At 42.7% G+C, this 23,095-nt stretch overlaps 1 protein-coding gene across 1 annotated transcript; it reads left to right on the top strand.

The window, feature by feature from the left end:
• The first annotated feature begins 1,470 nt into the window (after positions 1 to 1,470).
• LOC122660152 lies at positions 1,471 to 22,840 on the top strand. The gene is made up of 6 exons (XM_043855337.1): positions 1,471 to 2,278; positions 2,567 to 2,622; positions 5,464 to 5,573; positions 5,692 to 5,848; positions 22,339 to 22,431; positions 22,623 to 22,840. The coding sequence occupies exons 1-6, from the start codon at positions 1,510 to 1,512 to the stop codon at positions 22,770 to 22,772; spliced, it is 1,335 nt and encodes a 444-aa protein (XP_043711272.1). The 5' UTR covers positions 1,471 to 1,509; the 3' UTR covers positions 22,773 to 22,840.
• Positions 22,841 to 23,095: the final 255 nt, after the last annotated feature.

Raw genomic sequence — 23,095 nt, 5'->3', positions numbered from 1 at the left:
TCACCAACTTACTCAATTGATAAAAGGAAGTCACCTCAAGGGTGTTGCTGCCTTAACCTTTGGTGACAACTTTTACATCTTAATGGGCTAATGTGTTTTAGCCAGCAACTACAGCCTTTAGTATAAATCCACATGAGCTGATATTAGATTGAAGGCTATCACCTTCCTTTCTTTTTTTTCATTTCTGTCAATACTCCTTTATCTTGTCTCTGATTGACCATTTCCCTTTTCTAGTAAAAATTCTAGATGAAGATGTAGTACAATTACATGGTTACCGATCTATTTGGAGTCACAGTGACCTGGTCCCCTTTTTTTTTGTGGGAGCATGCAGATTAGAAGATATCTATTGATGCCATATGGAAAATTCCAAGAAAGAACAAAATCACATGGTTACTGATCTATAAAAGAACGAATCTTTATACAGGCTAAGTACACAATTTGCTCAAGCAAAAGCAAATTCCAGGAAAGAACAGCATTATCCTTCGAAATATGCCCTTTCTCACCACAGAAATACCAACATAACCCAGCAACAAGGTTTTACAAATCAAGGAGATGGATCGCAGAGAGGGCTTTTACCTGTGGAGCTTGGATCGGTGTGTGAGAGGTCAGAAATTGTGAACTCGAGCTTCGATCGTTGGGGAAGAGCCTCTCAAAGTCTTGGATTTTTTGGGCTTTCTGCAAAAATCAGAGTACAATCTCTAAACCCAACCAAAGAAGAAGAAGAGGCTGAGCAAAGGAAGAAGAATAAGAAGATCACAGACGAAGAAGAAGACGCTGATGAGCAGAGGTTTACCTGAGTAAAATGGAGATTCGTTCTACCCACTAGATGCCTTCGATTCGGTTTCGGTGGAGAAGAATGGTAGGAAGCAAGAGCAAGGGATTCGTTGGAGAAGACCAGAGCTAGGGGTTCTTGCTCGTTGGAGAAGACGATGTCGCAAGATGCCTTCGATTCGGTTTCGGTGGAGAAGAATGGCAGGAAGCAAGAGCAAGGGATTCGTTGGAGAAGACCAGAGCAAGGGCTTCTTGTGCTCGTTGGAGAAGACCAGAGCAAGGGTTTCTTGTGCTCGTTGGAGAAGACGATGTCGCAAGCAACAAGAGTAGTCGCTGGAGCTTTTAGGGTGTCTTCAGTTTATCGGGCACACATTTCGAATTTTCCCTTCTTTTGTTTCATTTGAAGTGTTTTGAAACTGTAGAAACAAGGTTTAAATAGGTGTTTCAGATGTTTTTTTTTCCCGGTTTGTTTCACTGGCACATAAAAACAGACCGATGGACTCAAACAGTAGATTTCGTTACTACAGAAGAACACCAAAAATAAGAAACAAAATGTTACTAAACGGGCTCTTAATTTTCCCAAACAAAAATGGTTCTCACTCTGAAACGTCACGTCTGAGTCGTTGCATTTATAGTTTACTAGAAGCAAACCAGCCTTCTGAATTGCAGAACCGAACACGGCTACTACTTATAAATTCTTGTTATCATTCTTATCTCACTGTGTCCGTATGTAATGTAATGGACACAGCACACTTGATGACTTGGCCTTCATCAAGAACTTCATTTTGCTGCTTCAATGGCCAATGGCGTCACCTAAATACTATAAATCTCCGCTCTTTCCAAATCTCTTGCTATAACCGTCGTTTCCATGATCCTAAGAAACGTACAAGACCAGCTTCCGATCAGAAACTGGAGATGGTGATCGATCTCGAAGAGCTGGCCGATCGAGCTTCAACATCGCTTCAAAGAGTCCTCAGCTCATCCGAATTGAAATTCCGCAGATTCGTTTCGTCTGGTAGAGAAGCGTTCAAGGACTTGCAGACTCTGATAACCGTCGATGCCGATCGAAGGGTTGTAATCTCGTGTCGCCGTTCGTCACTTCAGTTCCTCGCGAGTTTCGTTCTTTGGAGTTGGATTATTGTTTTTGCTGTTAGGGTTTTGGTGAAGGTAGTAGGGTTAGGGTTTCGGTCTGGTTTTGGGTTTGTTTATGGGTTGCCTTTGGTTCGGAGGGATCGGAGTCTTGGTGGGAGAGAAGTTTTTGTTGGGAGGAGGAGACCATTCATAGAGCGGGAGGAGAAGAAGAAGGATTTTAGAGTTGCTTCGGTTAATCCTCTGTCACCTGCTCGAGGTAATGTGACGAGAGTTGCAGAGGTGGGGAAGCAGAAACCAGTTTTAGGTCAGGAGAAGAAAAAGAAGCTGCCGAATTGGTGGCCGGTTGAGCTTCCTTTGCCTGCCCTGACGATGAACAAGCAAGAGTTTCAGATTGAAGCCAATAGATTAATACGAGGTAGTGATAAATAATTAATTTGCATACTTGAATTTATGTTTTTCAATTGCAAAGATGTAAGCTTTCTTACTTTTGGTGTGATTTAATCTCATTGCTCGAGTTAAGTAAGTGGCAGTATTGTTGATTTGATTTTGACTTAACACTTGAGATTGACCATTACATTTTCCTTTTTTTTTTTTTTTTTTTTTTTTTTGGTTGTAGGTAAAACTGCAACTACTCTGTACAAAAACAATTTCATAAATGCTGTGCTTTTTCTTCTTTATCACAAGTTATGAAATTGATTTCCAGCAATCTTGGACAATAGAATGAGCGGAGAGGACATTGTGGAAGATGATGTAATTCAAGTAAGTACTTTTATGACCTGTTTGATCTTTGTGTACCCGTATATATTTTCACCATGGACCATGTTTATATGATTCTGTAAACTTTTCTATTATATATCTTTCAGTTGTCGTACCTGTTTTGAAAATTGAAAACGTTTCCAAATTGTGATGGGGATTTAAGCATGGATTTAGGAATCTGTATTCATATCAGTATCGGTGGTGACCGATCCCGGCACTGATTCCATGTACTAAATCCCTGGATTTAAGCGATCATTCATGAAATATGGAGAAGAAAACTCCCCCTGGGCTCAAAACCTCTTGCTTTCCTGAGTAAGTGATATCTTCAAAGTGCTACGTGTTCTTGGTGGTTGAATGCTTGGAATTCAATCCACTTGTACCATAAAAAATATTCTTTCTTTTGCGATACTGAAGGAATACAAGATTTTGGTAAAAAATTTGGTGTTTTGCCAAAATTTTGATGAAATGTATCATTTCGGCGAAATTTTGATCGAAATAATACTTTAGCTTTATCATTAATGCCATTTTTCAAACGATATGGGTCGAAATTTTGACCCATTTCACTGGTTTCACTAGTTCCAACAGGAAACCTTGGGAAAACTGTGATATTGTGTTTTTTGCTAAATCACTTTCATACAAGCATGGAACAAGTTGTTGAGCAGTAGAGGAACACATTGGAAGCGATGATTTGCTGCATTGTTGGAAGATTTGTGTAAAATTCAAAATTGAACGCGTTGGAAATGACGACTTGCTTGTATTCTTGACTCCCACATCTTTGACTCTTTGTAGTGAACCATATATGATGTATAACATATGATAATAATTTTGTGTCTATTCATTCCTAATGCATATTTAAGTTGTTTTAATTGAGGTACGTGTGTTCTAGTACTAAATTTGTGTTGAATAGATCATATTAGAAAATGTATACAGTAGCGTACACTCCCAAACTAGGATCCAAAGTCAAACTACCAAATTTTTTTTTTTAATTTATTTACTTTTTTAAATTTAAGGATTCCACTATGTTTAGAGTACCTAAAATAGGGTTTCCTAGAAGTTTCAAGACCTAATTTGGCCATTTAGACCTTGAAACCCTCCACTGAAACTTACAGCCAAAACCTTCTAGGTTTCAACCGAAATTTCCGTGTTTTGCTAAATATTTCAGTTCTGAGCCAAAATCTTGAACTATAGACATATCTTTTTCTCAGCTATTTAAGGCTTGGAACTTCTAGAAAGCTTTTTTTTTATAGAGTGCACACGATTTAGAAATATTTAGATGATTATTACTCTTAACATTGCTGTTATAAAAATTTAATATTATCTTATCTTCCTTTTATGAATAGTGTTTAATTTATGTGTTTTTGTCTTATCATCAAATATTTTTTTTGGATAACAATGATGTAGGACAGCTTTGGAGAAAGGTGGTTTGAAGCTAACATAAAGAACTAGATGAGGGAATAGGAGTGTTGGCAGTGCTGTAATTAGTTTAGTTTGAATTTCCATTAAATAGATGGTACATCAAGTATCAAACCAAGGTCACTCTGTGGTTATTTTGAAAGGCAAGATTAGAAATTAAGATCAGAATGGAACAATAAGGTAATTGGTGATGGATGACTAAAGGTCACTGGTATATATGTTTGATGGTCTGAGAAATACAGCAAAGAATTATGCTTCCAAGAGAGGTTGGTTGAAGTTGGGAAGATAAAAATTAGGTTTGGGTTATGGAATCTTCGTATGATAGAGATTAGGGAAGAAGAGTTCCAAACTACGCTACTCTGGCTCAAATTGCCAGTTTTTGTTCATCAAAATGCATAAAAATAAGTGACAAGCTTATTAATAAACTTTATTCATGTGCTTTGTTTCCTCATCATGTGATCCAAATTACAGAGTATTTCTGGTGGAAATGGCAGGGGAGGATTCCCTAGTTTAGCGCTGATATTTCTAACATTGGGCAGAGGGTAATGACTAATAAGTAAGATGCTTCAAAATAGGGAGGAACTTTTGAGAGGGAGCTGGTGAAGAAGATAGGCATGAGATAGTTTCTAGGTATTCTCCGAAATTGGTTTGCTGGGTTACCAGCTTCAGGACTTGAATTGCTTCCTGGGTTTCAGTATGACCTAGATTGACAAAATGAACTAAAATAGTAATTAAAAGAATTCATTTTTTTTTGGCTTAAAAAGAGAGGCAATGTTATTTTCCACCTTTGACGAAATAGCATTTGAAAATAAGCGGAGACAACATCAAGAGGATCATCTGCTTTTATCATCTAGTATAACTTTTCCCCAGGGTTTGGGATTCAAGAGCAGTTTTCTTTACCGTCTATATTTCAGAGCAATTTTCTTATTCCATGGAGCACATATAGGTGACTTCCCTTTTATAGGTTAATTTTATGTGAAACTGTCAGTTGAAATGGGAGATCGAGGGATGAAGGGTTTAGAGAAGGAAGCTTATGCTGAGTCTTCTGTTACACATACTCTGCTATGTTATTGTACATTTGTACCTGCATAGATGCTAGGCCAAATGCATGGGAATGCCAACTCCTTTAAGAAATGTGTTCTCTTAGCATTTTTCAGATCATTGCATGTTTTCCTGATCATTCTCACTTGTCTCCCAAGGTTCCTCATGCACTTTTCCATTATATGGAAACCTGCATGGTTCCATTCGCTGACATGGAAACTATGGCTAATTTAGTTTTTTGCTCAAGTCCTGAAGTTGGTGGTATGCACATACTTTATCTTGTGTAATTCAATTTTTTGTCTGTTGTCAGCTTAATTCTTGAACCATTTGGTCTGTGATGTTCCATGCCTTTTTTTATTTTATTATTATTATAATGTATACTGGATGCAGTTACGTAGAATATGTAAGACTTCTGGTGCAAGGGTCTGCATTGAGACAGCTAACACACGGGATTCCTTCTACCGTGCCTCAGTTGAATTTGTTCTGAACACTTGTAGCAGGTGTATAATCCTAGCTGGCATTTGTAATTTCATATTTTCTTCTGATTGGCAGCAATTGGTTTACTTGGTGTTCAAGTACTGTTTTGTTGAAGTTGTGATTTGTTGAGAAATGCTGCAGTTCAATGAGCAATTCTCTAGTTCAGATTGATAACGAGGATCCCCGTCAATTTGTTGCTGGGCTTGCTGATAACATTGGGCTGGACAACAACCGTGCTGCTACAATTGTGTCTGCAGCCGTTGCTGCACGCACTCGTTCACAATTTTTGCAGTCATGGGTAATGTTTCTTCCTTCAATCTTACGCTTCCTCTGATTGCATCTATGCACCACCATCATTCTCCAGATTTTTACTAACTCCTGAAATCTGCATCCTTGTTGTCTTTCTTTGATTGCATGTTCAGCAAGTTTACTCATGTATCACTAGCAATATCACTGCTTCCTTCTCATTGGCATAGTCATAAGCTTTGTTGTTAGGATTTTTTGTGAACCAAGATTCTGGGAAATTTTTAACCTTTTTTCCTTGTTGTTTACATCCGCTACCGCTTCTTTACTTTTAACAAGGCTTCATTTGTTTAGATGTAAAATTTGTGGAAGTTCTTAAAATAATGTAAAATACTTAATTGTAGAACTTGTTTCATAAGAATTAAAAAGAAGATGAAGTTTTAGAGGGGGGCCTAATACGTACAAGGGAGATTGAAGAGAGAAAATAGGGAAGAGATAAGATAAGGTGGGAGAGAGAAATTATGATTGGAAATTAAAAGATAAAATATGATAATTTGGGGTTGGCTTTACAGACGAAGCCATGGCATCTTGGCGTAATTGGGAGGCATCCCTGCTGAGGCGGGTGATAGGTCTAAATGAGTAATAGGGGATCGCTCTGAGGAGGAATACTCGCCTGCTCAACCAACGGGATCAAGAGCCCCAGCTTGCTAGCGCACTCCTACAAAGAAGGCTTGACAGCATAAGCAATAAGAAATCCAAAATAGAATAAAATTTCCAATTCCACAGGATATGATTGGTTAGCTGATGTTTCAAAATTTAATGTTGATTCATTGAAACCATATAAACCCTTACCCGGAAATCCTATTAACAGAAAAATAGAAACCCCAGCAGTGTATAAAATAAACTTTGTAGCCGAATACAGACGTTCCCCACATGATGAAAAAAAGAAAAAGATTCCTTAAAGCAACTGTTTTAGGTTTTTAAGTCTATCTCATTTCATAATGCACAAGATTTTTAAAGAGTACAAATCGGTTGAGATAACTTTTCATAACCCACTTTCCCCTACTACTTAGTAGAGTCTTAGGGCCTCTTTGGTATCATTTTTCATTTTTTCATGTGTTTGGTATCACTTTTGAAACTTTTTTTATTTAAAATAAATGAAAACACCCCCAAAATGATAATAGACTCTTGAGTCTATTATGGATTATGTGCAAAAATATTTTTTCGCTCTTTAATGAGCATGTGCTCATAAGACCCATATATGAGGGGTAAAATAGACATTTGCTCTTATTTTTAGAAAGATAAGCCCCCTCCTCGTCCTCCTCTTCCTCCTTCTCCTTCTTCTTCTTCCTCTTCTTCCTGTAACCTACCGCACACCACCCCCTCCTCACATTACTCCATTCCCTCCAACCCCACCCCCACCCCCACCCCCACCCCCACCCTGTTTTCATAACCAGAGTCTAGTGAGTTTGAAGTGGTTCAGCAGTCACAGCGACAGAGAATCATTTCTCCTTAACACTATGTTTGGTTACATTCCTGGAACATGTGTAGGAAGGGAAAATAATGCAGGTCAAATGATGGATCTACAAGCGATGGGCTCAATTAAGGACTGATGGAAACAAATTTTAATCTGATGGCTGATATGGCCAGATCTGATTAGGTATGATAATGGAGACTAGTGAAGAAATTTCAGGGAGAAAATATACGGGACAAGGCTATCGTTAGGGTAGAAAGCAGAAAATGAATGGGGAAAATAAGAAAGGAAATAAGTTTTCAATCGGGGGATGAGAAAGTAGATATGAATGGAAAGGGAGAAAAGGTTGTGTTGTCTAATGGGAGGATGAGATCTGAAAATCCAGATCTAAAGAAGAATAAATATAATTGAGAAGAAAGAGAAAGTTTAGGAGAGAAATTAGAAAGGAAGAAGGTGCAATTGGGAGGAAATAGCGAGAATGATGTGATAGGAGAAATCTTACCAAGAGAAAGAGAAAGAAGACAGCTCGCAAGGTAAGTGAGAGGAGGGGAATTGAGAGGGGTGAGATAGAGTTCACCTCTCCATGATTTTCCCGATCAAACACCGATTTTCAGAGAGAAAAGAGCGGTGAAAGAAAAACAAGTGATGTTCTTTTAGGTTGCATCCAATGCAATGCACTGTTGCTTGGAGGGAGCTGCCATGGTCGGGATTTGAGATTTCATGCCGGCGGTAGAATCGGGACAAAGAAAAAAAACAAAAAAAGGTTAAAACCCTCCGGATACCCTCTCTTATGGTTTTGTGTTTTTCAGCCAGATGACACATGTCATAGATACGTAAGAAAGATTAGTGTGGCGGAAACTAAAGAATCCTTAAGAAAGATGAACGCAGGCCTAGATGAGATTCTAATAGAAGTGTGGAAAACCCTTGGAGGCTATGGGGTTTATTGGTTAACCAATTTGTTTAACAGGATTTTGAACACAACGAAGATGCCAAATGAGTGGTGGAGAAGCATTGTAGTCCCGATCTACAAAAATAAAGGTGATATCCAAAGTTGCAACAACTATAGAAGCATTAAGCTTATGAGTCACACAATGAAACTTTGGGAGAAGGTTATTGAAATCCGTTTAAGAAGAGAGACTCATATCTCGGTGAACCAATTTGGCTTTATGACAGGTAGATCCATGATTGAAGCTATCTACTTATTGAGGAGACTCATGGAAAGATATAGAGGAAGCAAGAAGGATCTCCATATGGTCTTTATTGACTTGGAAAAATCTTATGATCGAGTCCTTAGAGATTTAATCCAGCGTGTCCTAGTAAGGAGAGGAGTTTCTAGCAAATATGTGGATGTTATTAAAGATATGTATGAGGGCGTGGTGACTAGTGTGAGATTTGTGGGAGATCAGAGAAGGGAATTCCCAATTACGATTGGGCTACACCAGGGATCAGCCTTAAGCCCGTACCTATTCGCGCTTATCATGGGCGATCTAACGAAGAACATTCAAAACGAGATCCCGTGGTGTATGCTCTTCGCTGATGATATCATTTTGGTGGATGAGACAAAAGAAGGGATTAACTCTAAGTTAGAGCTTTGGAGGTCAACCTTAGAAACAAGAGGATTTAAAATTAGTAGAACAAAGACGGAGTTTATGTTGTGTAATTTTAGTCACACCGTGATGGATATTGATATGGTGCGAATTGAGGATAGAGAGATACCACAAAATGACTATTTTAGATATTTGGGGTCAATCATAAGTAAAGAAGGTGGCATAGAGGATGATGTCTCATAGAGAATTAAAGTGGGATGGATGAAGTGGAGAGGTGCATCGGGAGTATTGTGCGACTGATGTATTGCTCTAAAGCTTAAAGGAAAGTTCTATAGAATTGTTGTACGACCGGCTATGATGTATGGTGCAGAATGTTGGGCAGTTAAGAAGTGTCATATTGATAAGCTTTGTGTAGCAGAGATGAGGATGTTAAGATGGATGTGTGGAAAAACACGGAAGGATAAGGTACGAAATGAACGTATTAGAGCGGACATGGGAGTCGCCCCGATCAGTGACAAGCTTCGAGAGAGTCGTTTAAGGTGGTATGGTCATCTTCAACGGAGGCCTAGGGACGCCCCAGTAAGGAGGAGTGATATGATCCCAATTGATGGAGCTAAAAGAGCTAGGGGCAGGCCTAAAATGACCATAGGAGAAGTGGTGAGGAAAGACATGCATAGCCTAGGTTTTGTTCCAAGTATGACTTCGGAAAGGGTCTATTGGAGGGCAAGAATCCATGCTGCAGACCCCATTCACCTACCACTAAAAATTGTTTATGCATAACTATTTTGCAAATGATTTCTCATTCTATACTCTATTATGTCTAGTAGTTACCAAACAGTTTTTATTTTTTGATCAAAATGGTTTTTAGTACTTATTTTTTTTTAAATAGGCCAAAATGAAAATGAAAAATGATACCAAAGTGAGCCTTAATTAAACCCATTCTTGCACCAAAAATAAACCCATTTTGACTCAATAACTTACTCCTAACTAACCGGACCATACAACAATTAACTACACCTGATAATTGAGGTAACCAACCAGCCTACCATGTGTTGCATTAGTACGTGCATAGCATGGAGCACGTAATAGGCCCACTAGCTTAAGTCCAAAATCAGTAAAAACAATGTGAAGTCATAAAATATTTATCCTACTTTATTTTACTCTGGGCATTTTATGTCAAAACGAACTGAATCTTAATAAAAGTGTTACGTTTTTTTTTTATGAAAATAAAAACAATATATTACTTAAAAGGAGAAATTTATAGAAAGGTTAAAGCGAGGGTGATTCCCAAATAGCAGTAAAAGTGTGTTTACTTAAAAAGGGACAATCGTGTTAATCCTCAAATACTTGGAACATTTTATTGAAGCACACTTAAGAAGAGAAACTGATATATCGGAGAACCAATTTGGTTTTATGCCAGGGAGATCCACGACAAAAGCTATTTACCTTTTGAGGAGGCTTATGGAAATATTTAGAGCCTTAAAAAAGAAGCTCCATATGGTCTTTATCGACCTAGAAAAGGCCTATGATAGAGTCCCTAGAGAGCTTATTTGGCAGGTCCTAGGGAAGAGAAGGAGCTTAAGTAACTATGTGGATATAATCAAGGACATATATGAGGGTGTAGTGAGCTGCAAAGGGCCACAAAGTAGTGAATTCCCTATTACAATTGGATTACACCAAGGATCAGCTCTAAGTCCTTTTTTGTTTGCACTCATCATGGATGATTTAACCAGGCACATCCAAGATGAGGTCCCTTAATGTATTCTTTTCACTGATGATATTGTTTTGATAGATGAGACAGTGGAAGGGATTAATGCAAAGCTGGAGTTATGGAGATCAAGCTTGGAATCACGAGGTTTTAAGCGAGGTAGAACAAAGACAAAGTATATGATGTGTAACTTCAGTCAAACCAGGAGAAGTGATGAAGTGGCGGGACTTGAGGAGCGAGAGCTACCACAAAGTGAATGCTTTAGATACCTGGGGTTAACCATTAACAAAGAGGGTGTTATAGAAGATGATGTTTCCTTCAGAATTAAAGTAGGATGGATGAAGTGGAGAGGTGCATTGGGAGTGTTATGCGATAAACGCATGCCTGTTAAGCTTAAGGGGAAATTCTACAGGATAGTAATAAGACCAGCCATGACTTATTGATGCAGATCCTAGCCTCCTGGAATTGAAGAAGCCACCCTAAGCCTAGGGTTTAGTAGGAGCCTGAGTTTAGTTTATTTTAGTTCTATACTTAGTTTTTATTTTGTGTTTTTAATTGAACCGGTTTAAATTGGTTGCATCCAATTGGTTCAATTGGTCTAATTTAAGTGAAGTGATTCTATTGGCTAAGAGGTTCTTATATCCTATTGGCTAGTAGGGAATCTTCTTTTATTTTAAGTAGTTTAAGTTGTTTTTAAGTCATTAGGGTCAATTGAGTCTTTTTATACTTTTTGAATTGTTTTAAAACACTTAATTGTACCTCTCCATGATTTTGGATGGAGATTAGAGTTGTATTAGTCCTAGGAATTAGGCCATTGGCCTTTTATTTGATAAGAGATCGTGGGAGAGGCTCCCCCACCTATTATGCTTTAAAAAATCGTTTCTTTGTGGTGCTGCCATGAATGCTGCTGCTTGCTCTTTGAGAGTGTTCCTTGTGGGTAATATCTTTTTTTTGGTAAATGAATATATTACCGAACCCCAAAAGGGGGCAGGGAAAGAGAACCAATATACAAGAAAGAAGAGGAAGAAGGGAGGAGAAAGGGAGAGGGGGGGCAAAGGGCGGCAACCAGCCTACGTAGAGGAGGAAGGTCGCAAAAGGGCAATGTCAAGGCCCCAAAAATTTACAATATGTCTGTTCTTCCGGTTGTCAGTGGAGTGTCTCTGCCGGATGTGACTGAGCTTGGAAGAGACATCGGAAGAGATGGCTTTCCAAATAACGTCGAAAGATCTAGAGTTGGAAGTCCATCTCCTGAGGTTTCTTTCCAGCCAGATATGATGAATCGCAGCGCCAAGAACAAGTTTCCCAATAATGTCGCAAATGGAGTTCCTTGAAAAGTTTTTGAGCAACCAGACCCATTCACGGTCAAAACTCAGGACTCTTCTACACTGCGGCCAGATGGAAGACATGGCCTTGTTCCAAATGGCGGAGGTGAAGGGGCAATCAAAGAAGAGATGGGGGGTGTCTTCTCGGCCTATCCAACAGAGGATGCAAGAAGGGTTGGTAGGGATGGTGCGGTGGATGAGGAAGGCTTGGGTTGGCAGGCAAAGTCTTAGGGTTTCCAGACAGTGAGGTTGTGGCGGGGTATGTGGCCAGTGAACCAAACTAGATTGTGTCAGGGGACAGGAGGGCTCGGCTCTCTGGTAAGGTTCCAAGCTGAGGAAGCGGTGAAAAGACCATTGGGGGAGGGGAGCCAGATAACCTCGTCCACGGAAAGGGGGTGGGGAGGCTATAAGGGGGGGAGGGTTGCCCAAATCTGGGAGGTGATGACAGGGTTGAGATGGGGGTGAGGGGTCCAAGAACCTGAGTCGATGAGGGAAGAGAAAGGGGCATCTTTCGGGAGACCTGAGGAATATATGGCTTTGGGACCAAGAAGGTTATAAAGGATCCCTAAGGGGTGCCAGGGGGTCAAGCGAGAGGGAGGTGGTGGTGCCTTCAGCAATGGAAGAGGAGATGCCACGAAGAGCAAGAGGACGGAGAGAGAGGATCTTGCTCCAAATCCAAGAGGAGTCAGCCGGGATGGGGACGGTCCAAATGGAGTCGGATTTAAGGAGATGAGATTGGACCTAAGTGACCCAGATTGAGTCCTGTTTGGAGGCAATTTTCCAGATGAGCTTAAGAATGCCTGCTGTGTTGGAGTGACCGATCCGACGAAGACCCAGGCCTCCTTCAGATTTAAGGAGGCAGATCGACTTCCAGCTGACAGGGTGTAGAAATCTAGAGGTATCTTTCCCCTTCCAAAGGAAGGTACATAGGAGGTTCTCGATAGCCTTGATGGTGGACTTAGGGATGCAGAAGATGCCGATTCAGTAGATATAGGACGCTTGGAGGACCGAGCAGATGCACTCGAGTCTGCCAGCGTAGGAGAGGAGCTTGCCTTTCCAGAGCTGGAGACGCTTGCGAATGTTGTCAAGTATAGGAGTGCAATGATGACTCGAGAGCCTGGCAGGAATCAGGGGGAGACCAAGGTACTTAACCGGAAGCGAGCCTATAGAGAAGCCAGTGAGGAGGCGGAGGGTCTCTTTAGCTGAGTCCGAGATCCCAGAGAGAGAGATTTTGGATTTAAGGAGATTGACACGAAGGCCAGATAGAGATTCAACGAGATGGAGGGAGTCCATAATGGCTGAGATGGAAGAGAGAGAGGCCTTGGAAAAGATCATCAAGTCATTGGCGAAAGCTAGATGGGAGAGATTGATGTGCTTACACTTTGGGAGCGGGGAGATGAGGTGGAGATCAGTTTTAGTTTGAAGGCTCCTGGAGAGGACTTCAAGGGCAAGGGAGAAAACAAAAGGGGATAGGGGGCAACCTTGGCGGATCCCAACTTTGGAGCGGAAGAAACCCACAGGGGTGCCATTGATGAGGACAGAGAAGGAGGGGGGGGAAATACAGGCGTGAATCCAGCAAACAAAGAAAGGAGGGAAGCCCATAAGGGAAAGCACCTCACAAATGAAGTCCCACCGGATGGAATCAAAGGCTTTGTGGAGATCGATCTTCAGAAGAGCCGCGGGGAAGTGAGATTTGCGGTCGAATCCTCTTACGATCTCCGAGCAGTGGATAATGTTGTCCGCAATGCTCCGGTCCCAGATAAAGGCAGATTGGTTGGGGCTGACAAGGGAAGGGATGACAACCTTGATGCGATTTGCTAGAATCTTTGCGATGAATTTGTAAATGAGGTTGCAAAGGGAGATGGGACGGAAATCAGACAAAGAAGAAGCCCCGTCCTTTTTAGGGATAAGGCAGATGAAAGTCTGATTAACTTGAGAAAGCTGGCCTGGTTTATAAAAGAAACTGCGGATAGCTTTGAAAACCTCTCCTTTAAAGGAGTCCCATCTGCTGAGGAAAAATCCCATACTAAAGCCATCGGGGCCAGGAGCCTTGTTGGCCTTATGGGAAAGAATAGCCTGAGCGATTTCCTCGTCCGAGGGGATGGCAATGAGGGAGGAGGAGAGGTGGGAAGGAATGAATTTATCAATGAGCCCAGAGGGGATAGGGGAGGAGTGGGGGAGAGAGGGGTTGGAGAGAGCAGAGAAATAGGAGGATGCAGCCTCCTTAATATCAGAAGGAGAGGTGAGAGAGGTCCCATCAGCAGCAACGAGGTGCATGATGGAGTTGGAATTCTGCCTGGCTTTAAGGGAGCAATGGAAATAAGCCGCGTTCAAATCTCCGAGCTCCAACCATCTGGAGCGAGATTTCTGGCAGAGAAAGCTTTCCTCGAGGAGAGAGAGGGAGGATAGCTCCTTAAAGAGTCTCTTCTCAACAGCCGCAAAGCTCGGGTTGAGGGGGTCGGACTGAAGCTTGGATCGGACCAGAGAACGATCAGCCCGGCAAGAAGAGAGCTGGGAAGGGATGTTACCAAAGGTGGAGAGGTTCCACTGGCGAAGAGCAGATTTGGTGTTGCGGAGCTTTCTAGCAAGGGCTACCAGGGGAAGCAATTGGGCCAAGACCGGAATGCGCCAAGCCTTCAAGATAATGGGGAGATAGAGGGGATGGGATGTCCACATATCAAAGAATTTGAAAGGCTTGGGACCAAACGAGGAATACGGCTAAATGGAGAGAAGGCAGGGGCAGTGATCAGAGAGACCTGGGAGGAGAAACTAGGCGTGGGAGAGGGGAAAGGAAGAGAGCCAAGCTTCGTTGACCAGAAAACGGTCAAGCTTACAGGCAATACGGTCTTGGCCGATGCGACGGTTATGCCAAGTGAGGGGGGAGCCAGACCTGCCAAGATCCTCAATGCAATCATTGAAAGGAGCGACTGCCGAAAGGTCTAAAGGTCTGCCACCAACTTTCTCAAGTTGGGATCGGACGACATTGAAGTCGCCACCGATACCCCAAGGGAGGGAGTCCATGCCTGCTTTGAGAAGGGAGAGATCAGCCCAAAGGGGGAGCCAATCAATGGCCTGGTTGCAAGCATAAATCAACGTGATAAAGAAAGGGGAGGGGGAGTTGAGGAGGGATAGATGGAGATGAACAAATTGAGGGGAGGAATGGGATAAGGAGATGTGGATCTTAGAGGGGTCCCAGAGGATCCAGATCCGACCAGAAGGCGAATGGATATAGTTAGAAAGAAAGGACCAAGAGGGGGCAATGGATGCCGCAATGTGCGGAGCGTTTTCCTGGAGGACACGAGTCTCAAGGAGGGCGCAGAAGGAAGAGTTGGAGGATTTAATGAAGGATCTCAGCTCAAGGTGTTTGGCCATGGAGTTTAATCCACAGACGTTCCAGAAAAAGCCAGAGCACACGGAAACTAGAGGGGGGGGGCAACTAGAATCTAGGGGGGATGCTCTTGTGTCGCCTACGAGCATAGGCGACAGCCGGGCTGCAAACAAGGGGGCACCGCGAGGGGAGGGGCAAAGCAATTCCGGGGAGGAAGGGGTGGAAAGAAGGCAGAGGTGGGGCCAGGGAGGGGTGGGTGGGGGGATCGAAGGAGGGGAGGAGGGGTTCAGAAGTGGATCTGGAGAGTGTTGGGTGGGAACAAAGAGAAATGGGCTCGGGATTGGGCTTGGGGTTGGGATATGATTTTTGGTAAAGGTGGGCTGGGGGTTGGAATATGGGTAAGTTGTAGGAAAAGAAGGATTTGGGCTGGGTAGTAGTGTTTGGGTGGGCCAGAGGATAGTAGATGGGCCGAGAAGGTGGGTCAAAAGAGGTTGAGGGGGTGTGAAGGTGGGGTCTAGGATGGGGGGGTGAAATGGAGATACGTGAAGGGGGCCACGTGGGGGTGGGGAGGAGGGGGGGCAAAGTAGAAAAAATTAAGGAATCAGGGGGGGTTTAAAAGACGACAAAGAGGGGGGGGGGGTTCAGACCTGGGCACAAAGGCCAAGAGTTTATCACGCGAAAGGCAAGGGGGAACACCCTTAACTTGATCAGGGGCAGTATTAGTGCTGCGAGACACCATAACCGGCAAGGATGGATGCACGAGAGCGATTTCAGTCTCAATCAAATCTTCATCGCGATGGAGAAGAGGTAGCACCAGGGACTGGGCAGCGATGGCAGGCTGGCTAGTACAGTCTTCAACGCCTATTCCAGTCGAAGCCAAACCCAATGGGGCATCCTCGATCGTAGCATCCGGAGTAGCCAGAACTGGTTGTGGGCTAAGGATCGAGGATACAGCGTTAGGTGCAGGCGATAGCGATGTTTCAGGTGCCGGAATCGAGTTGGCTTCCCTGCGCAACGCAGAAGCAGAGACCTAGAGGGCACAGCGGCGCCGTCGATGGCGGTGGCGCACTGTAACTCTCCCTCTGTTGAGTGCCCTAGAATGGTTTGAGGGCAGAGGAGGAGCAGAGCAGCCTGCGGCAACAAGTTGACGACTAGAAGAGGTGACGCTTGCAGCTTGATCCGAAGAAGATGGAGCAGTGACGGCAGCTTGGGCTGGAACGACGACGCCAAGAAGACTATCAGCAGAGTTGGGGGCAGAAGCCGAGGAGCCAAATTGATCGCCAGTGGGAGACGAGATGCTTGAGACGTTTGCAGTTTGATCAGAAGAAGATGGAGCAGAGGCGGCAGCTTGCACAGGGACAACGGCGACAAGATGACGCTCTGCAGGGGTGGGGGCAGGAGCCGAAGTATCAAAGAGATTGCCGAAGGGAGACGAGAAGTCTGAGACGATGACTGCTTGAAGTGGAGAAGATGGAACAACTTCCGGAGCATCGACGGCAGATTGGGCAGGAGCTTTGACTGAACAATCACGTGAGAGATGCCCAAAAACTTTGCAGAGTAAGTAGCGGGGGGGCATCCATTCAAACTTGATAGGTTGCTCAAAGCTGTATCCATCTTCTTCAACGATGCTAATGAAGGAAGGCAGCGGCCGATCAGCAGGGATGTCGATGCAAATTCTTGCAAAGGATAAACGGTCCATTTTGAGAGTACGAGCATCAGAGTAAAGAGGATATCCTAATACCGAACCAATTCTGCTTAAGCATTCTTTACTCCAGTAATGGAAAGGAAGACCAGGCAAGGCAATCCACAAGGGAATGGAGCTGAAGTCGACCTTGTGGAGCAAGATGTATGGATTCCACTAGCGAAGGAAAATTGGTACGGGGCCAACAAGCCAAGGAGCACCGTCCAGAGCTCTGGCCTTGGTTTCCTCTGAGAAGAACTTGAAGACAAAGACTCTGTTGTCGAGCAGGAAGATATCAACAGAACCTTGGGCTCTCCATTGCTTAGTGAGGGAAGCTTTAACAGTGTTGAACGAAGGTCTCGAACCAAGGAAGTGACCAACAAGGCATGACTGCCATTTGGAAATTTCAGGTGATAGAAGATTGCTGGGACAGTGGGCGTATGGAGCACCATCAACGCAAGATGGCTTAACATAGTGGAGGGAGAAATCAAAACTAGAGGAAGAGGAAGGTTGAGAAAGCAGGGACGACCATGAGACTGGTCCGAGGGAGTTGGTAGTGGGGGTGGAAGTGATGGTGGTGGAGGTGGTAGGGGGCGGGGGGATGGAGGGTGTTTGGGTGTTTGAAGTGATGGTAGAGGGGGTGTTGGCCTAGAAATGAAAGAGAGTCTGGAGGAGGTGGAGTTGGTGGAGGTGGGGGGGAGAAGGTGGAAGAGACGAGAGTGGTGGGGGGGAAGGTGGAGGTGACCGGAGGAAGGGGGTGGGAAGAACTCATTCTAGGGAGATGTTTGGGGATATTTCACCAGACACAAGCATTGATGACAGGATACTTGTATTGAAGTTGTTACCCAAAAGGTCTAGAACTGAGTCATATCAAGGAGCAACTTGAGGGTAATATCAAGGAGCCCTTGTGAGTCATATCAAGGGTGAGGGCTGGTGGACTCCGGCGACTCCTTGCATCTTGTAGATCAGGAAGTCCTTTTTCTTCAATCAAGCTTCTTCAAGCTACTGTTGTTGCAGATTTGCAAATCCAGTAAGTGTTTACAGTTTCTGCAAGTTATCTTTCTCTTCTTCTTCTCCCCATCTAACCTATTTGATCCCATAAACCCTAGCTTCTTCTATAATCAGTCCAGCCCTATTCCCTCCACTGTTTGCTTTCAAATTTTAATCACAGCATCATTGAGTCAACCCTTCCACTCGACTGTAGTCTCAAACCCATCTCCTCAATCAAAACCCTAATCCCCTTCTCCATTAAAACCTAAACCCCTAAAAATCACCCAGACCAATCCAACCATCCAAATCTGCCTATATTACAACCGAAACAGCCCTACACTGCCCTTAACACTTGACCTTGAGCTCCAGCCCTAATTCCAGCTCTAAACCCTAAATCTCATCTCCTTCATTCCCAAAACCCGAAATCCTAAACCTAAATTTCTGAAATTTAAAAAACTTATTCAAACCTAACCAAACCTAGTTCATTAAGACCTTTAAAACCTGCATATTAAAACCCTATAAACCCCATTACTATTAGTTAACCCTAACCCTAATTTCTGCCCTATTTAGCCTAAGCTGCCCCAATCGGCCAGCCTTGTTTGGTGAACCCATTCTCCTGGCTCCTAGTGGGATTACTCCTACCTAGGCCTACATCAAATTGGTATCAGAGCCATGGCTGAACATGGCACCCCTGCTGTGGACCCCACACCCCCACCCCCACCCCCACCCCCACCCGATTCCCTTGTTGCAATTATGATTATGCTGCAGAAGATTTCCACAGACCAGCAAGCCCTTGGTGATCGAATGACAGCAATGGAACAAAGGCAAGTTGTGCCTCTTGTAAGTAACCCTCTATATGTAGAGGAGGACAGATTCCAAGTTCATTCTGAAGTACATGGAACTCTGGGAAGGGATGAATATCGTAGAGATCATCCCAGACGTCACAGGGGCCACAGAGATCATTCCAGACACGACAGAGATTACAGGGACCAACATAGACCTGACAGAGATGACTACAGAGAAGATAGGGACAGAACTACAGAAGCACCTCGAAGACCTAACTTTGAGGAATACATGAGATCCTACTTCACTGGAGATGAAGCTATTAATAGGAGGTACGATATACAGAAGGTCAAACTAGAGCTAAAGGAGTATAATGGGCATGGTGATCCACAGGTGTTCTATGACTGGCTTGTTGCCCTGGATGATTATTTTGACTGGTATGACTTGCCGGAAGATCGAAAGATGAGATTGGCACGTACCAAACTGATTGGCCCTGCCCGAGAATGGTGGTGAAAGACAGAGAGAGACATGGAACGCGAAGGTAATGCACCTACTAACTGGGAGGACATGAAGTATGACTTGAAGGAGAAATATTTGCCCAGACATTACGGAGCTCAAATGCAAGATCAACTTAACTCCCTACAGCAAGGGACTATGACTGTAGCTGAGTACATGTAGCAGTTCGATGCTTTTTCTTCTCGTATTGACACCAGGGAAAGTAATACTCAGATGCTGTCTCGATTTCGGTTTGGATTGAGATCAGACATTATTAAAGCTATTGGAGTTGTTGACGTTCTGGACATCAAGGATTGTTTCGAGAAGGCATTGAAGGCTGAGGAATTATTGGCTGGAAATAGAAGATTTGATTCCTCCATTGAAGGTACCAACATAACTTTTTCAGCACTCAAGTCTACTACCAATGGTCACAATCGAGCTGGAAACTATGCTGCTGGTCCTACTCGATTAGGCTACTCTGTTGGTAGTTCTTCCCGCCCTACAGCCCCTCCACTTGCTGATCATAAAGGTAAAGCTCCCATGGACAGCAGTGAACCCCACAAGTGTTTCCACTGCAATGAGCTTGGGCACTATGCCAAAGATTGCCCACAAAAGCATAGACCTGTTAATGTGACTACCAAGGCAGAGGAAACCCCTGAAGGGAACGATGAGCAAGGTATATATGCACTACCCCTTGATAGTGATGACGACTTAGAATGTTACCTTAAAGATATAGATGGTGGTGCTCGAGGTGTCCAGACGATTGCTCCAGTTCTCATGGATGATGTGGTTGATTGTGACAAGGTAATTGGGAGCATTTCACAGCGAGACAATGACAAGCAAGTTGCTGTTCTTAAAGAAGTGGAGCCCAATGAGAAGGTTATCAATATTGAAGCTATGGCGGTTGAACACATTGATTTTGTGATGCCCCCTTGGTTCTTCGAAGAGAAGGCTCCACGACTTGAAGACCATATTCCCACTGTTCTGACCTCAACAGAATTTTGCCAGGGAAATGTTGAAGCTGCTGCCCATATGTTGCTTCCTCCTCATGACAAGGTTTGTGGACGAATTTCTTCACACAAGCATAGTACTTGGACTCCCACTCATGATGTCAACAAGCTCAGCCCCAAGTTGCCAGAGTGTTGCATGGATTTCACCCATTCATCGGAGATGAATGTTTCTAAGTCGAGGAGAGTTGATGTAGATCCTAGCCTCCTCGAATTGAAGAAGCCATCCTAAGCCTAGGGTTTAGTAGGAGCCTTAGTTTAGTTTATTTTAGTTCTATACTTAGTTTTTATTTTGTGTTTTTAATTGACCGGTTTAAATTGGTTGCATCCAATTGGTTCAATTGGTCTAATTTAAGTGAAGTGATCCTATTGGCTAAGAGGTTCTTATATCCTATTGGGTAGTAGGGAATCTTCTTTTATTTTAAGTAGTTTAAGTTGTTTTTAAGTCATTAGGGTCAATTGAGTGTTTTTATACTTTTTGAATTGTTTTAAAACACTTAGTTGTACCTCTCCACGATTTTGGATGGAGATTAGAGTTGTATTAGTCCTAGGAATTAGGCCTTTGGCCTTTTATTTAATAAGAGATCGTGGGAGAGGTTCCCCCACCTATTATGCTTTAAAAAATCGTTTCTTTATGCTGCTGCCATGAATGCTGCTGCTTGCTCTTTGAGAGTGTTCCTTGTGGGTAATGTAATATCAAGGAGCCCTTGTGAGTCATATCAAGGGTGAGGGCTGGTGGACTCCGGTGACTCCTTGCATCTTGTAGATCGGGAGGTCCTTTTTCTTCAATCAAGCTTCTTCAAGCTACTGTTGTTGCAGATCTTCAAATCCAGTAAGTGTATACAATTTCTGCAAGTTATCCTTCTCTTCTTCTTCCCCCCATCTAACCTAATCGATCCCATAAACCCTAGCTTCTTCTATAATCGGTCCAACCCTATTCCCTCCACTGTTTGCTATCAAATTTTAATCACAACATCGTTGAGTCAACCCTTCCACTCGACTGTAGTCTCAAACCCATCTCCTCAATCAAAACCCTAATCCCCTTCTCCATTAAAACCTAAACCCCTAAAAATCACCTAGACCAATCCAACCATCCAAATCTGCCCATATTACAACCGAAACACCCCTACACTGCCCTTAACACTCGACCTTGAGCTCCAGCCCTAATTCCAGCTCTAAACTCTAAATCTCATCTCCCCCTTCATTCCCAAAACCCAAAACCCTAAACCTAAATTTCTGAAATTTAAAAAACTTATTCAAACCTAACCAAACCTAGTTCATTAAGTCCTTTAAAACCTGCATATTAAAACCCTATAAACCCCATTACTATTAGTTAACCCTAACCCTAATTTCTGCCCTATTTAGCCTAAGCTGCCCCAATCGGCCAGCCTTGTTAGGTGAACCCATTCTCCTAGCTCCTAGTGGGATTACTCCTACCTAGGACTACATCACTTATGGAGCAGAATGTTGGGCAGTTAAGAAGAGTAATATAGATAAGATGAGTGTAGCGGAGATAAGTAAGGAATAATTGTATTAGAACCAAATTGGGAGTTGCACCAATCCAAGACAAGCTTCGTGAGAGCTGCTTGAGGTGGTATAGTCATGTCCAATGGAGACCTTTGGATGCACCGGTAAGGGAGAGTGACCAGATTCAGTTTGACGGAGCTAAAAGAGGTAGGGGCAGGCCTAAAATGACTATTGGAGAAGTGGTAAGAAAGGATATACATGTCGTAGGGCTCGATCCTAGTATACCGTAGATAGAGTTGTTTGGAAGACAAGGACCCGTGTAATCGACCCCTTGTAGGAGAATGTTCCTGGGATGCTGTTTTGACTTTTTCCTTTACTATTTTCTATTCTTCTTCCTTTTACTTCCGTTTACTTCTCTTATTTCTTTTACTGTCATAGCCTCTATCGGATCCATGTAGCCGTCCCCATTTAGTTGGGATAAGGTTATGGTTGTTGTTGTTGTATTTTATTTTATGATTCTATAAACTTCAAATCTAAACCATGTGACTTTTGCCGAAATCTTTCCTTTCTCCAAAATCAATGAATCCATTTCCAGATATATTGCTAACCTCTTTACTTAATTATGTACTAGATCGTTTTAATTTTTAAATCCCAGGAATTTCTTGTGATGACTTGTTACCGATCTGATTCTTTCTATGCAGTCGTCATGTATTTAAGCTATATATATTAATTGTATTTTATAGGCACTAGAAATGCAAGGGAAACATTCAGATGCAATGGTGGAACTGCTAAAAATCTGTCGCGTTCACCGGGTATTTCCTCCAGCGGAGTCCTCGGTATGCACTTCCATTCAGTCATTTGTTTTCTTACTTTTGTTTACTCTTTCTAATATTGTAGAGAGAACATGAACACCCCATCCCTGGGCTTCTCTGTTGGGTGAAGTGTTACAACCAATAAATTTATAAGCCCTTAACCGGTTTATAATCTAATGCAATAATTATGCTGGGCTTGTCATCTGTCTTCACAGCCTGAGATGGAGATGGTAGCTCGAGGCCTTGAAAAACATTTAAGAGCAGATCAAAGGGAATTTTTGTTGACTCAATATATGGAGTTGTGCGGTGTTGAGAATCAGCAAAGTGTGGCAGAAGCTCTTGGACTGGAAAGGAAGCTTTTGTAATTCTTTTTTATTTCTTATTGAGACATGATCTAGATCAGCATAAATTAAATTTTTTTTTCTGTAGCAAACACCTTAGTTTTTTTTTTTTTTTTTGTTGGTAAAAGGAAAATAAGTTAACAAAACTCAAAGATTACACATTGTTTATATTCCTTACTCATCTATATGATAGTTTAGATGACCTAGCTAACACTCCATCATGAGCAACACAAACTAGCATCCTTTTGATCATTATCAAAGATCCTCTTACCTCTCATAATTTTTGGAACTCTCTCTGTATATATTTTTGAACAGCTGGAATTACTCTCTCATACAATTAAATTTTG

Source organism: Telopea speciosissima, chromosome 4, assembly GCF_018873765.1.
Source record: "Telopea speciosissima isolate NSW1024214 ecotype Mountain lineage chromosome 4, Tspe_v1, whole genome shotgun sequence".
NCBI lineage: Eukaryota > Viridiplantae > Streptophyta > Magnoliopsida > Proteales > Proteaceae > Telopea > Telopea speciosissima.
Note: the sequence above shows the minus strand (reverse complement) of the source record. Positions and strands in the feature narration are given on the sequence as shown.

Coding starts and splice junctions, on each gene's coding strand:
- LOC122660152 (XM_043855337.1), top strand. CDS start 1,510: ATGGACACAGCACACTTGATGACTTGGCCTTCATCAAGAACTTCATTT. Junction 2,279..2,566: donor AGCCAATAGATTAATACGAG/GTAGTGATAAAT, acceptor ATTGATTTCCAG/CAATCTTGGACAATAGAATG. Junction 22,432..22,622: donor TTCCTCCAGCGGAGTCCTCG/GTATGCACTTCC, acceptor CTGTCTTCACAG/CCTGAGATGGAGATGGTAGC.